Source organism: Urocampus carinirostris, chromosome 5, assembly GCF_059441175.1.
Source record: "Urocampus carinirostris isolate Australia breed hairy pipefish chromosome 5, RoL_Ucar_1.0, whole genome shotgun sequence".
Classification (NCBI taxonomy): domain Eukaryota; kingdom Metazoa; phylum Chordata; class Actinopteri; order Syngnathiformes; family Syngnathidae; genus Urocampus; species Urocampus carinirostris.
Window position 1 is genome coordinate 33668324 of NC_142353.1, and position 14946 is coordinate 33683269.

At 38.7% G+C, this 14946-nt stretch overlaps 1 protein-coding gene across 2 annotated transcripts; it reads left to right on the forward strand.

The window, feature by feature from the left end:
• The first annotated feature begins 2612 nt into the window (after nucleotides 1-2612).
• Nucleotides 2613-13895, forward strand: LOC148366094 (RILP-like protein 1). Of its 2 annotated transcripts, none has more exons than XM_088336508.1 (8): nucleotides 2613-3123; nucleotides 6627-6783; nucleotides 6985-7103; nucleotides 9183-9446; nucleotides 11398-11545; nucleotides 11635-11761; nucleotides 13146-13226; nucleotides 13297-13895. In XM_088336508.1, the coding sequence occupies exons 1-8, from the start codon at nucleotides 2836-2838 to the stop codon at nucleotides 13388-13390; spliced, it is 1278 nt and encodes a 425-aa protein (XP_088192634.1). In that variant the 5' UTR covers nucleotides 2613-2835; the 3' UTR covers nucleotides 13391-13895. The 2 variants fall into 2 exon arrangements, with proteins under 2 accessions (XP_088192634.1, XP_088192633.1); XM_088336507.1 differs by having other exon boundaries at nucleotides 2631-3123; nucleotides 11398-11547; nucleotides 11622-11761.
• Nucleotides 13896-14946: the final 1051 nt, after the last annotated feature.

The window sequence follows — 14946 nt, forward strand, 5'->3', positions numbered from 1 at the left end:
ATTGTACTCGAACATTTCCACACTGCATACCCATTAAATTCAAATAAGCTCATTTGGGGAATTAAAAATATTCCCACGTTTTAAATATATTTTAAAACTTAAAGGGACAGTGTGTAATATGTAGTGTCTTATCGTGGAAAATTCTTAGCCTGGAGAGGGATGGGCGCCACTTGGCTGTACTTGCCCAAGACACACCACAGGCAATGGTGCTCTTACTACCCTAGTTGTGAAGGGATCCACCTATCCACCAGTGGTACAAATATACTAGCGTCCAGTAAAAAACAAAAAAACAATTGATTTAAATGCTATGCAAAAATAGATGAATAATCATATCAATGTTATTTTTTAATATAAAAAAAAAAAAGTCAGGTTGAGAAATTTCTATTCCTTTTACACCGTGGAATCTCCACTTAGATCGGCACCATGTTTGTCCGGCATCCTGCCGCCATGCTGTGCTGTGTATCACTGGTGGCCGCTTGTACCGGACAACACAGTGCCAGTTAGCAGTCAGGTATTACACATTGGGACTTTCAAATTTGTGTGGTTTGTCGTGCGCTTAGAATACTTTGTTGCTTTAGTTGCCTCTTTATCTTTAATAGTCCTGATGGTTGGTTAGGACCATAAAACTTAGCGAGGGCAATGACTCCTTTTAACTTCTTGGTATTTCTTATTCACAGCCTTAGTTTCCATGGTTATCATGTTTTTGCGTCACTGCAAGGTTTGGACCCATAGCGGAGAAATGCAGTACAATGATACAGTATTGTAACACGGAATTGCCAAGTATTTACGAAGTGCACAAGATTCTGAACTGAATGTAGAGTAAGGCATTTTGGGAGGTAGTTGAGCCAATAGCACAGGGGTTGCTAACCCTTCCCAGGAAAGCCACACATCCTGCATGTTTTGGAGGTTTCTCTGCTCCCATACAGGTGATTCCAATCACCTGGATCGTTATCAAGCTCTCACAAAGCCTGCTAACAAGCTGAAAATTGGCGTCAATTTTATTATTAACTGATGGAGCCCAGTGATCGTTTTCCTGTTAACTGCTTTTTTAAAGTTCACGGATCCCTTGACCACCTGGTTTCTCGGGGCACCACTTCCAATGGTGTTCCTTGGGCAGGCACAGCCCGGCAGAGCCCATCCCTCACCTGGCGTTTTTTTTTAGGGAGGTAGGGCTTTTACTTGCTTACTGTGAGCCTCGGGACTCAGAGAAAATACATACAGTACATACAGTATTGTCAACTAGCAAATGTTTTACAAAACACATGGAAAGTACTGCAGTGTTTTCACTTTCCACTTGCTATGAGTTGGTTTTGTATTTCCTTTGAGAATGATGTGGAACTGACCAGAAGTCCCCAACATTTTTCAAGCTGAGAGACACTTTTAGTTCAAACTTACCGCAACGGACACTCAGTTTGGTATGATTTTCTAAACAGAAACTTGGCTAGATGGCTTGCTAAATAGCTAAAAGGGTAGCTTGATAGCTAGCTAGAAACTGGTAAAAAAAAAAAGAAGCTTGAAAAAAGCTAGATAGCTAGCTCAAAAGGCTAAATTTTACCATGATACCTAGCAAAAAAAAAGCTCGGGATATTGCTAGTTACAAAACTAAAAAGGTAGCCAAATAGCTTAAAAACTTTACATTTTTTTGCTCATCTGCTTTATAAAACCAGTACATTTCCATTTAGTTTATTGTCTCATCTCATCTCATTAGCCGTACCGCTTATCCTCATTAGGGTTGCGGACGTGCTGGAGCCCATCCCAGCCATCTTCGGGCACAGGGCAGGGGACACCCTGAACTGGTTGCCAGCCAATCGCAGGGCACACAGGGACAGACAACTCATTCGCTCATTCACACCTAGGGACAATTTGGACCGGCCAATTCACCTGAAATGCATGTTTTTTTGGTATGTGGGAGGAAACCGGAGTGCCCGGAGGAAACCCACGCAAGCACGGGGAGAACATACAAACTCCGCACAGGAAGTCTGGAGCTGGATTTGAACCCACGACAGGTTCCCATGACATGAACTGTGCCGCACAAGGGCTAACCACTGCGCCGCCGTGCTGCCTTAGTTTATTGTATTTCCTGTAAATAAAATCGATGAAAAGGTGAAAAGATAAATCTGTCAAATACATGAATATATTCTTATTCAATGCCTTACATTTATTGCTTAAAATTATTATCAATATGTAAAAAATAATTCCAGGAAGTCCATAAACTGGAATTCAAATATTTGAATTTCTAAAACTTATGTAATTACCAGGTTAATTACTTTAAAAAAAAATAAATAAAAAAAAATAAAATAAAAATAATAATCACTGACCCAGTAATGGTGAGCCATTTTCGGGAAAGGTCCGCGGGGATCCCAACTGTCCTTAGGGGGCACCCGCGGGCACCACGTTGGAGACCCCTGCAATAGTCTCAAGTTCTTAAGGCAGCGGGAAAAGTCACTGATGTAATCGAAATTCATTGCGTAAAATTCCATATTTAGTTTTCTTAATAATAATACTACTTTCTGAATTGTGCCCTACACACTATTTCACAGTTGGTGTTTATATCTGTTCATCTAGTTTTTCATATGAACGAGCTTCTTCAAGATCCGCTAATGCATCGTCTTAAATCAAAGTTGTCGTGTGAACGAGTTGAGTAAAAGTCCGTGAACGCATCGTCTAAAATTGAAGTTGAACCTGTCAACAAACTCGACCGAAAAAGTTCTGTCGAACCGCGAGTCGCCTTCACTTTTCTTAAATTCCCCGTTTTCTTTCAAAAATATGACTTAAAATTTCTTTAAAGTCCTTCGAAGTTATTTTCTAAGCATATTAGGGTACACGTAACGTGTCATGTCTGCCCTGGAGAAGCCCTGGTCCGAGTTGACGGTGTTGGACGTGTACGACATCGCCGCGGGCCTGGCACAAGAATTCGAGCGGACTATTGAGCGCTTCGGTTGTGAAGCTCTAGCCGGCGTGGTCCCCAAGGTAGTCGGGGTCCTGGAGCTCCTGGAGACGCTTGTAGTCCGCCGCACCGACGCCGCGGGTGGCGGCCAGGAGACCGACGAGCTTCGGCGGGAGCTGCTTAGACTGACGCAGGAGCGCAGCGACAGGACGGCCCAGGAGAAGAAACACCTTCAGGTCAATTATATTCCCGCTTTTAGTGCCATTTAAGTCTGTTTTTCAGTGTGTATTAAGACTGACCCCCTAAATTTAAAATTTAAAAATAACAATATATATTTGTTTTTAGCCACATTTAAAACAATGCTGAGAGAAGCCAAAGAGAAAAGTCAGCTGGATCGTGTCAAACAATAACTTGTAGTTTTAAATATCTCCACTTGATGTCGCCAAAGCTAAGTGACACTCCAACTGTATTTGCTGACTACAATTCATCTACCAGAAAAAATCCAGGAAAGTCATCTTGTTTTTTTTTTACTCAAAATAAAAGATGCACTGTTTAATACGAAAAAACATTTTTTTTTTACAAAAGCAGAACAGGGTTTCTGTAGCAGTTCAAAGAAGCTTTAGCTTCTTCAGGTAATAGACTTGTAATCTAACAGTTCCCATATTCAGGTAAACATTTTAATTAAAAGTATATATTAAAAGAAGCAGAAATGCTTTAAAATCATTAGAACTAGTATTTAAATGAGTGATTATATACTAGTTTTGTAACTTTCCAGTCTGTCAGTTTCCCCAGGTTAAAAAAAAACTTGTAGAAATAATTTAAATTGTTATTTAGCTTTTTTTGTCTTCAAATTCACAGTTTATAAACTAGAAGAGATTCAATTTTAGTGAAGGCAAAACAATATTGAGGAAAATAAAACCCTTAATAATCGTTTTTAACAAAATTTTGCATCCCCAAATCATAATTTATTTGTGAGTCCCCAAAAAACCCTCATCCCTCCCTCCAGCTAAGACACACTTTTTATGGCATTTGCAAGTCCAGCCCTCCGTGAGAATATTGATTAAAAATGAGCAAAAACACATGTACTGTACTAGCTAGTTTGTATTATTTGTCGCCTCTTAGCGCTAATATAAAATACAATATTGCAATATCATATAATCATACATTTTAAATAAACGACAATAACGACTTTAATAAGTAATGAATGTAGATTCACGGTTCATGGATCCCTTAACCGCCTGGGTCTTCGGGACACCACTAAGCATGGAACGCTGAACAGCTTTCTCCAGTGCTGAAGCTTCCTGGACTGTTTTAGGGTTATCGCACAGTTATCACCGGATTGAATATGATAAATATGAAAATACAAACCAATTTTGAGCAGCGTTTGGTTGGCAAACCCTTCACAGTCATTTCCTTCTTCAACTCGTTTTTCTCACTTTTTAAACATTTTACGTGGGAATACACTTAAATACATTTTCTTTTAAAATGCAATATTGTTCAGGGCTTGAATATGATAAACAGTTTAGGTGTCATAGTTAGTTTATTTATACAAATTAAGTTTCAAGTATTTTGTCCTTCACTGAAGGATTTTTGCCATTTGTTTTTCTAACTATCCTTGTTTGTGTTGCGGTTTTTGCCAAGTACCCCTATAGTTGTGTTGATAGTACAAACAGGGTGTCTTGTGATTCTACACTACAGTGAGATGTGACGGACACGCCTGTTAAGGTATTCCCACATATAATGTAAAGTGTAACAGAAATAACTTAAACCAGGAAAGAAAGGGAACCTGTGTGCGCTGGAGCAACGAATGGAGTGAACACAAGGTTAGGGTTATAGAATAAAAACAATAGGATAACGGCACATAATAATAGTTCTATAAATGCCCCTCCCGAATAATTCTGATGGTGCCAGGGGGTTGAGCGTTGCTTCCACACTTTCAATAATAAATAGTGGCAAAGCGCACTGCACTTGCAACCACTTTTCCATGTACTGTACTTTAAAAAAAACATCCTCGAGACAGCTTTAAAAAAAATATTATACAGTAGCTTCAGTACACCATTTTGTCAGTGTAATAAATCTATGGTTATCAAAACTCAATGCTAGTTATGAACTCTTCAGTAATATTACCGCATTCAATTGCTTGGTCCTTCATTTTAATCTCTCGCTACAAGTATTTCCCCCACTTCCTGATTTTTGTGTTTCTTCGCTTATTTATCACTCACGCAGGTTTCAGAACATCAAATCAATTTTAGTATCACCGAGAGACTACCCAAGGGAATACAAAATGCAGTTTTAAAATGTTGATTCCATTTATTAAGGGACAAAAAAAATCAAAACCTATCTGGAAAGTGTCATAGCCCCCTGAACCTAATAGCGAGTAGGGCCACCTTTAGCAGCAATAACAGAAATTAAACGTTTATGATAATTGGTAATAAGTCTCCTACAACGCTGTGAAGGAATTTTGGCCCATCCACTTTGCAATATTGTCTCAAATCTCCCATATTGGAAGGTTGTCTTGCATGAACTGCTTGTTTAAGCATCTCAATTGGATTTAAATCCATACCTTGACTTGGCCACTCCACAACCTTCATTTGTTTTTCTCATTCAGAAGTGGACTTGCCGGTATGTTTCTGATCATTGTCCTGCTGCCTGATCCAAGAGCACTTGAGTTTGAGAGCATATTCGCTTAGACACCAGAATTCATTATTCCGTCAACCGCAGAAAGTTGTCCTGGTCCTGAGGCAGCAAAGCATCCCCATACCATCACATTTTTGACTCCTCAGTCCACATAATGTTTCTCCATAAGTATTGAGGATAATCAAGATGCTTTTTGGCAAATGTGAGATGACACTGTGTTTTTTTGGGGACAGCAGTGTTTTTCGACTGGGAACTCTCCCATGGATAGCATTTTTGGCCTGTGTTTTTTTCTTTATAGTGGAGTCATGAACACTGACCCTAACTGAGGCCAGCGAGGCCTGCAGTTCCAATGATATTTTTCGAGGTCCTTAATGAGGTGCTGTCGCACTCTTGGAGTAATCTTGGTTGGCCACTGTTCCTAGGTTTTGTCCATTTGTGGATAATGGCTCTGACAATGGTTTGCTGGAGCCCTACAGCCTCGGAAATGGCTTTGAGACTTTTACCGGACTGCTAAGCTTCAATTACTCTTTTTCTAATTTCTTCTGGAATTCTTTGGGATCGTGGCATGCCAATTGCGTTCTTGAGATTTTCTAATCTACCCCACTTTGTCTAACAGAGTCAATTTAAGCGAGTCCTTGGTTCAAAAAAGGTGGCGGCAATCAATTTTGGGTGTGGCCTGTGGAATTGAACACAGCTTTCCCTGAACAGCAGTTAATCACAGTTTCTTTCTGATTCATCAAGGGAGGGCAATTACTTCTTCACATAGGCTAGGTTTTGATTTATTTGTGCCTTAATAAACAGAATCAACATTTGAAAACTGCATTTTTGTGTTTCCTTGTGTTGTCTCTGTGTGATATTGAAATTGGTTTGATGATCTGAAACATTTGTGAGTGATAAATATGTAAAAAAAATACAAAAATCAGGGAGGGCAAATACTTTTTCACTGCACTGTATATAATCAATATAAAGAAAATTAATCCGTAGAAATCGGCTTCTTGTAATTTAAGTAGAATAAGAAGAAGAGGTAAAAAAGACAGCGCCACCCCAAGGCAACACATGCATTAACAACGCCACTGTTGTATTTTTGTTTATTCTTCATCAGGAGTTGGAGCAGGTGGAGGACGTGTGGAGGACCGAGGTTGAAGGTCTCCTCTCGCAGATGGCTGAGCTCCAAGCTGAGAATAAGAAGCTGCTGACCGGTCGAGCTCCCGGCCACGTTCTTGTCGAAGAGCAGGACGAAGAAGACGGAGACAGAAAGGGTCAGTTCCAAAATGGCTGCTACAGTATCAGATGGGGACATATAGAGGAGTGGACAATTTCTGTCCGAGGGAAACTTACACTGAAAGTTATTCTTGTCACGTTGTCGATGGCTATATTTACCAAACAGCGCACACTACAAATCACTGTGAAGCTATATTATTTCCTCTTGCGTCATTGGTAAATATACCGTGTCTTCACAGGGACAACGGAGAAGGAAAAGCAAGTGATGACCAGGCTCAATGAGTTGGTGGAAAAGCAAAGGGATGAAATTGAGGCCAAAGAACACGACCTGAAGCTAAAAAATGACGACCTTGAGGTGGTGAGTGTCTTTGCAATCAAAAGTGGACCTATTTATTACTTCAATTATTTTCATCAATTTTTCTTGGTTTGTTTGTACATAATACATTTTGCGGGTCATTTTTTTGAAGCCAATTAGTTAATAAAATGCAAACTGTTTTTTTAACATGAAATATAATCAAATGACTATATATATTTTTAAAATTCTTTAAAGGTGCTGTCCAGAATTTGAAAAATTTCAACTTGCTGACGCCATTTTCTGGCTTGACTCATCATTGCAGCCTTTATTAAGCTGCTGGTGAGGCGCGTGCAAGTACATGCTTTTCTTAGATGTGCGTGAATAAACTCTTCTTTCTTCAACTTTTTTTGGGTTTGGGTTAGTGTTTGCTCGTTATTTGAAACAGGCCTTTTCGTACTTTCACCATTTTCATGCTACAATAACAAAAAAAACACAAGCATGAAATGACCCTCCACCCCCCCTTTCCTACTTCCAAACGTGTTGCAAGTCACTTACAGCTCTGATAAAAGTATGACAAAAGCAAATAGGCGCGATGGGGGAAAAAAAAAAATATATAAAGGCTCTTTGAACTTGGTTGGGTATTGTTATAGAGACAATCTTTTAAAGTTTTTAAGGATACCTCTAATGATGCACCCCACCTTAAAACAGTAATACTTTTTGGGGTTGTTATTTTAATGATATAAACAGACTGAATGATTTGTTGGAATTTGAAACAAAATAACCAACTTTGTGTGTTATTTGTATGATACTCCAATTGTTTAGGTTGCTCTGAACAAATGACACATTATTTGGAGGGTTAAAACAAAAAGATTCATTCCTGAGTAGTCGCCGGACTCGTTCTGAAAATAGCTCATCAGTGATGTATCATTGCGATTTTCTTGGAAGTTTGATTTCGAATCGGTATGCTAAACAATTCATCATTGCCATTAGATACATTGTCAATTCTTCTAAAATTCCCTTTAAAATTAGCTTTGAATTTATATTTGTGTATCACTCAGTGTCTAATCTTGATACAATGGTAATGTTTTAATGATTACTTGAGCCCATTTTAAAATCACTCCTAATATTTATAAAGAGGTAATAACATAATTATTAAACCTTTTAATAACAAAAAGTAGCTCTCAGCTTCAAAATGGTTGGTGAGCCCTGTTCTAAACAAAACCTTTTTTTTTTCCCGCGGACAATTTTTTAGTCTGTGATATTTAAAAAATAACCCATGTTTTTTTTCCCTGAATTACTTCTAAATGGGGGGTTCAAATTTTAATTTTGTTTTTTACAAGATAATTATTTTTTCTTGAATTATCGCTATTATTTTTGTTTTCAGAAGAATCTATCCAGATTTTGTTTAATAAAACATCCCAGGTACAGATTCAGATTCAGATTCAGATCTACTTTATTGTCATTCTAGTACACGTGTATACAGAACGAAATGTCGATGCATCTGACCCCCACAGTTTCCTTGAATGTACAGATATAAATAAAGTTGTATTGTATTTTGGCTACGTATAGTAATTTACCATAGTGCCGATAGTGCAAGAAGAGTAGCTAACCAGATGTGCAAAATGGGCAGTCAGGTTAACAAGTCAGGTACACAGTAACATTAACACTGTAACAATAACGCTGTAATTACCATAGTGCAGAGAGCAATGTGCAATGAGTGGCAAGCTATAAAAAACTGCCAGTAGTGCAAAAAGTCAGATTAGCAGCCGTTTAGATTTAAGTTAACTATATGTTAGATTGACCATTTAACAGTCTAATGGCCAGGGGGACTAGACTATTGCGGAGCCTGGTGGTCCTGCACCGCACACTGCAGAACCTCTTCCCAGAGGCTAGCAGAGTGAACAGTCCATGATGGGGGTGAGACGGGTCCCTGGTAATGTTCTTAGCATGGGATAGGCAGCGCTTCTGGCCAATGTCCTGAATGGAGGGAAGTGTAGTCCCGATTATTTTCTCTGCTGTCCTCGTTACAGGAAGCTGGGTCAACATAACCCAAGTAGTGGATTGGTCTACTCTTGACCCAAATGGGGTTCTTTTTGGAGCTATTTGTTATTAGACCTTTGGGTTACACCCTTTTTGTCCCAGCTCCAGATACAGCAACATCGTCTGATTGGGATCAATCAGAATCTCCGTCAAAGACTGGGAACGGTGGAGGCGCACTGCAAGGCGGCCACACGGCGGAGGGTAGAGCTGGAAGCGGCAGCCCAGGCCCGCCAACGCGAAATAGTCGCCTTGCAGCATGAGCTCAAGCGATTAAGGAAGGAGCGGCAGGAATTGGAACTGGAGAAGGAGGTGGCCGAGATGGAGGAAAGCTTCTCCACCTCATCTGGCTCCAGGACGTCTCCGCAGGTGAAATTGAGAAGAGTTTTATGGAAAACAGTCTTTTTACAGGTTCATGAAAATGCTTGAATTTTAATGTTGTGTTTTCAAAGGTCGAAAAGTACTTGAATGATGAATGAAAGGCTAAAAACTAAAAAAAAAAAAATATATATATATATTTTATAAAATAATATGCTGTATAACGTTACAAAGCAGACTGAATGATAAAGCATAGTACAGAAAAACAAAGCTACACATTAGACGTTGACATTCTGTGTTCTGTGAAGCCCTTTAAGACTCTTTGTGATTAAGGGCGACACAAATAACTTATTTATCTTTACAGTCAAGTCATGTTTAACTTACTTTTGGAAGAGTTAGGTGACTTCCTCCTCAGTGATAAAAAGTGGACGAAAAAAAAAGCAATCCAACCGTTTTCAAAACTGCATTAATCTTTCTTATTCCACTTTCATTTCAAAAGAAATGGCTCGCCTCTTCTTTACACTTTACACCAACCATATTGAATGGACGCGCGAGATATTAAACAATAAAAACGTCAGAGTTCTTAGCGTGCTGGAGATACAGTGCAGTGTGTTTACATTACACACAAACTAGGAAGTCGAAGCCGAAATTCTTCTTCGGACTGGATGCTGAGTGACCTCTCACAGCGCCACACGGATGACTACAGTACTACAGTAATGTCCTTTACTCGGAAAATGGTGCACACAATACAAAATCTAACTTACAGCAATGTCCGGATATTTTTCGATGTCCCTAAAAAAATATTAGAATCTACCGTTTTACGTAAGTCGAATGGTCGTAAGTAGGGGAAGCGTCTGTACGTTTCTTCGTTCCTTGTGATTAACGGCAGCTAGCATTAGTTTTTATGACATTGTCCGATGAAGCGTCATCGCGCCCATGAGAACAGGTGCATGCTACACCTAAACAGGGCACTATGAAATGTGTTTTCGTGCAAATATTAGATATCAATTCTGGACATTTAAAAATGTTTTGGACACTGCTTTTTGGTGAGTTCGCTTTGCCATTACATTTATTTTTCTCCTTATTTTGTCTATTTCTTATTTTTTGTTTTAAATTTTCAGGTCTCCTTTTTGTATTTCTGTACAGTCTGCTTTGTCCAATCAAGTTATTTTCTAAATAAATGATGTACAGTACGTGTAAATATTGTATCAATTCGCAAACTTATAATTGTATCATTTTACTTTTCATTTATTTTCTGGGTATGTTGAATTCAATGTTTGATTTTCCAATTATTTTTACAACATTTGCATTTTTCCGTTCTTAAATCCAGGTTTAACTCCAATTCTGACCGTTAGAGGGCAGTAGAATATTTGCAATGATCGTTTTTTGCAGGAGATTGAGTCTCTCCTCGTATTTAGTTTGTTTTACCCCTACATTTTCTGTTTAATTATTAACATCCGTTTTCTATTTTTAATAATTTGTTTGCACTGTAAATTTATGTTTTATCACAACACATTTCCCGTGTTTTTCTCAAATATTTTGTTTATGGTATTTATTTAATTTGGGTATTTTCCCAGGTTTTTATCGTCTATATTTAATCATGTAAAATATGCATCAATATTTTGTAAATAATGTCGTTTTCGGTGTTATTTTTTAATTTTCAACCCATTTTTGAGCTGTTTTAATTGTGCAGGGTTTATCTTTTTCCATTATTTTTAAAATATTGGTATTTTTTCATTCTGACAATGTTTCATCTCCATGCAGTTATTTTATTTAGGTATGTTTTGTCCTCTAAGAATTTTTTGGTGCTGTCAAAAGTTTTTGGTTATTCGGATTTTAAAATGTAAATAATTTTCAACTTAATGCTCATGTAGTTTCGAATTATAATTACACTCAATTTCAAATTCTTTATCCAATACAAGCATTTTCACTATATGGTTAAGTGCTTGGGGTGTGCTTAAATTGTGCATTTTGGCATATTTTCCCGGTGTCCTAAATTGAGGCGCTCGACTGCATCAAGGCTAACTCGGTTTGGGCCGAGTGCAGAAAAGACGCAGATGGCTTGGAGAATCTTCCCAACATCTTCAGCAGCTCAGTGGACGAAAGAGCAAAAAGCAGTCAGCAGGACACGGTCAAGACTGAATTCCTACCGGTAAGACAGAAGTCCTGAAGGATATCTATAAAAATGTTCGTATATTTTGTGCTACATTCATTTCCTTTGTGCAGGAGGAAGCGCCCACGGAGGAGGCAGCGGAGTCGGAAGCTCCTCACTTCACTGTGGAGGAGCTTAGCGATGTCCTGCTGGAGCGAAACCAGCTCAAGGCGCAAGTTTTCCACCTGGAGGAGGAGCTTGCCTATTACAAGAGGTACTTTTTTCAGAGGAAGGAATTTGCGCAAAAATCGATGAAGTAATACAATTAGTAGGGGAAGATTTACCCATTCACATACAAACATTTGATGTAACTGAGAAGATGATTTATTGATAATAGTAATTACTTTATTAGGAAATATCTTCACATTTCTATCTTTTCACCTTCATGAATCAGGCACAGTGTCCTAAAGCCCCGGTCTACATTACTTTACATCAGGGGTGTCAAATTCGTTTTAACTCGGGGGCCAGATTATAGAACAAACATTCTCTTGGGGGCCGGACTAGTAGATTAGAGAAAAAGAAAAAAGGGAGAAAGAAACCACTGCACTGCAGAAACATGCACACTAATAGATTTACAAAAAAAGAAAAGGAAAAAAGCATCTTGCATCTTTTAAATAAATAAATTACGAATACAAATGAAATGGACTGAACCATTTAAAGGCACGCTGATGCTGTGTTGTTCACATTTTATTTTTAATTTTTTTTTTATATTTTACCTAGCGTTTTTCATTATATTTAAGCCTCTTTTATAAAGGAAATAAGAGTTTGAAAAATGCGATCAATTTGGGGGGCTTAGGTTGAATTTAGGGGCGCTTTAGCACCCCCCAAAACGGGCTGGTTCAACCCAAGATAACAATAATGTATGTATTTAATTGTATTTTACTAGTCCTTTTATTTTCAAGTCTTACAATTCAAAAAGGTTGGTGACCACTGGTCTAAATTTTTCAAATCCCTACCGTAATTCATTTGTTGTTGTTCGTAGTTGACTAAATTAACCAAGTCAACTACATTTTACGGTCGTCGCCTGAACTTCATCAGATTTACTTTGGAATCATTTGCTGCCTAACTGACTAAGTCAATTTTACCACGTAGACATGACTGAAATCAGGTCGAATTCTGGAGGAGAGAGAGAGAGAGAGAGAGAGAGAGAGAGAGAGAGAGAGAGAGAGAGAGAGAGAGAGAGAGAGAGAGAGAGAGAGAGAGAGAGAGAGAGAGAGAGAGAGAGAGAGAGAGAGAGAGAGAGAGAGAGAGAGAGAGAGAGAGAGAGAGAGAGAGCTTTTTCTTTCTTTATCCCTTTTCTCTCTCTCATTTTCTCTTCTCTCTCTTTGAACCCTTCCCTCTTTTTCATTTGATTTATTTCACTCGTTCTCTCATTTTTTTACTTCTGTCTTTTTCTGTCTTTCTTTCTCTTTTTTAACATACTTTAATTAAATTCCTAAAAAGATTTCTGCCATGTGGCCCCCCAGGCTAAAACAAATTTGACAACCCTCGCCTAGAAGACGGCTTCTGACACCGCCATGATTTTTGTCCAAATGACAAAACATACAAACGTAGAATACACTGAAAATGTCCCTTTCTGCACCCGATCTTATCCGCAGCGAGGATTCAGAGGATGTGAGCTGCCTCCTCGGCGAATCGTCTTTGCAGCCAGATCCGCCAGAATCCCAAATCCGCCACCTGTGAGTATGGCACATCCACGATTTTTCTCGAGAGGAGCAGATTTGAACACGCTGGTTTTCCTTTCTCCAGAATCTTCACAGCCATCATGCCCATGGTAGCTGCTGGCTTAATCGCAGACGACCCGACATTGCTGCCAATCAGACGCCTCATTTCCTCCGTATGACATTTCATATGTATTCTGCAAGTCAGCTCGGAAGTGCCAACAGATGTACAGTACTGAACAGACAATTTCTTTCAACAATTGATTTATTGAAAAGATGCTTTTTTTCCTTTTCTTTTTTGTAAATCTATTTGCATGTTTCTGCAGTGCAGTGGTTAGCGCATTTGCCTAACATGCGAAAGGTCCCCGGTTCAAGACTGGGTGGAAACATGTGTTAGCCTGGGGAGTGATGGGCACCCCCAGGCTGTACTTGCCCAAGACACACCACAGGAAATGGTATTCCTACGATGCTGGTGGTCAAAGGATTCACTAATGAATCAATCGAGTGGCTGGGTGCAATACAGTATTAGATATTTAGCTTGTAAACTCATTTCCAGCCTACTTAAAGGTGGGGAGTGTCGTTTGAGGTGTCCTTAAAAATTGAAAGTGGAGTATTTTCTATGAGTACAGTATGTGTTAACAATATCTGAGTTCAAAGAGCCTTTATAAAAACAATTTTGCCACTGTGCCTATCTGCTTTTCATCTCTGCTGTTCGGGCTGCGGAAAACATGTTGGAGGAAATGGGGAAGGGGGCGTGGAGAGTGATCTAATGCTCGTCACCCCAGTGTTTTGTTAGTGTCGCATGAAAATGTTGAAAGTAAGAAAAGGCCTGTTTCAAGTGAAGTCCAAACGCCAACCTGAACCTCCAAAAAAGATGAATTATTTGAGCGCGTCTTAGAAATGCACGTACCTGCACGTGCAACATAAGGAGCTGCAATAATGACACAAGCCAGAAGATTGCATCAGCGAGTAAAAAAGTTCCAAATTCCATACGCCACCTTTAAATGAAAAATAGTATTGACATCTAAAGCAATCAATGGCATTGAATTTAAGATAGATCTTGGAGATCTATCGCTGTCTTTGAAAGTGGATGAGTTAAAATCTTGACTACAGTGTTGGAAAACATTCCAGGTGTCTCATTTGTCACATTTCAACGTTGTCGTAAAGGTTTTAATTTTTTGAATTCTGTATTTTTGTTTTCGAGCAGTCAGATTTTCATATTTTTGTGCCGTATCGAAAATAATTTCTCCTGCCATTTGACACATCCTCAAACAAATCACCTTATTCCGATTTCAAAATCTTCGTCTAAATCTGCACACTTTTCCACACGTTCAAATTCTTCTCATTTTACATTCGATGCAAACTATTCTTAAATAGCACTTACACGTTTTTCTCCCGATTGAAATCATTCCAATGTCCATGGTGTCACAAAACAAATTGGCACTTGTTCCTCTCATTTTTTAGTGAGCAAGTGCAGTATTAAATAAAACAAGCGCCATAGCTATTAATGGGAATATCTGTGATTGTGTTTATTCTCAAGGAACCCTTAGAATAGCTAGTTAATTAGAAACAATGCTATTTGTCTTTGCTAGATAAGTCTAATGTCTAGATTAGGGGTCACCAACGTAATGCTCGTGTAGCACAATATCTCATCAATGATGAGTCATTGTGGTTTTCTAGGAAATTGAATTTAAACTGGCATGATGTAGACTGAGACTATTTTAACCCTAGTTCCTCA

Excerpts from the sequence above, each read along its gene's own strand:
- LOC148366094 (XM_088336507.1), top strand. The coding sequence starts at position 2,836 with ATGTCTGCCCTGGAGAAGCCCTGGTCCGAGTTGACGGTGTTGGACGTG. Across the intron at positions 3,124-6,626 it reads AGGAGAAGAAACACCTTCAG|GAGTTGGAGCAGGTGGAGGA; the intron begins GTCAATTATATT and ends ATTCTTCATCAG. Across the intron at positions 7,104-9,182 it reads AAAATGACGACCTTGAGGTG|CTCCAGATACAGCAACATCG; the intron begins GTGAGTGTCTTT and ends TTTTTGTCCCAG.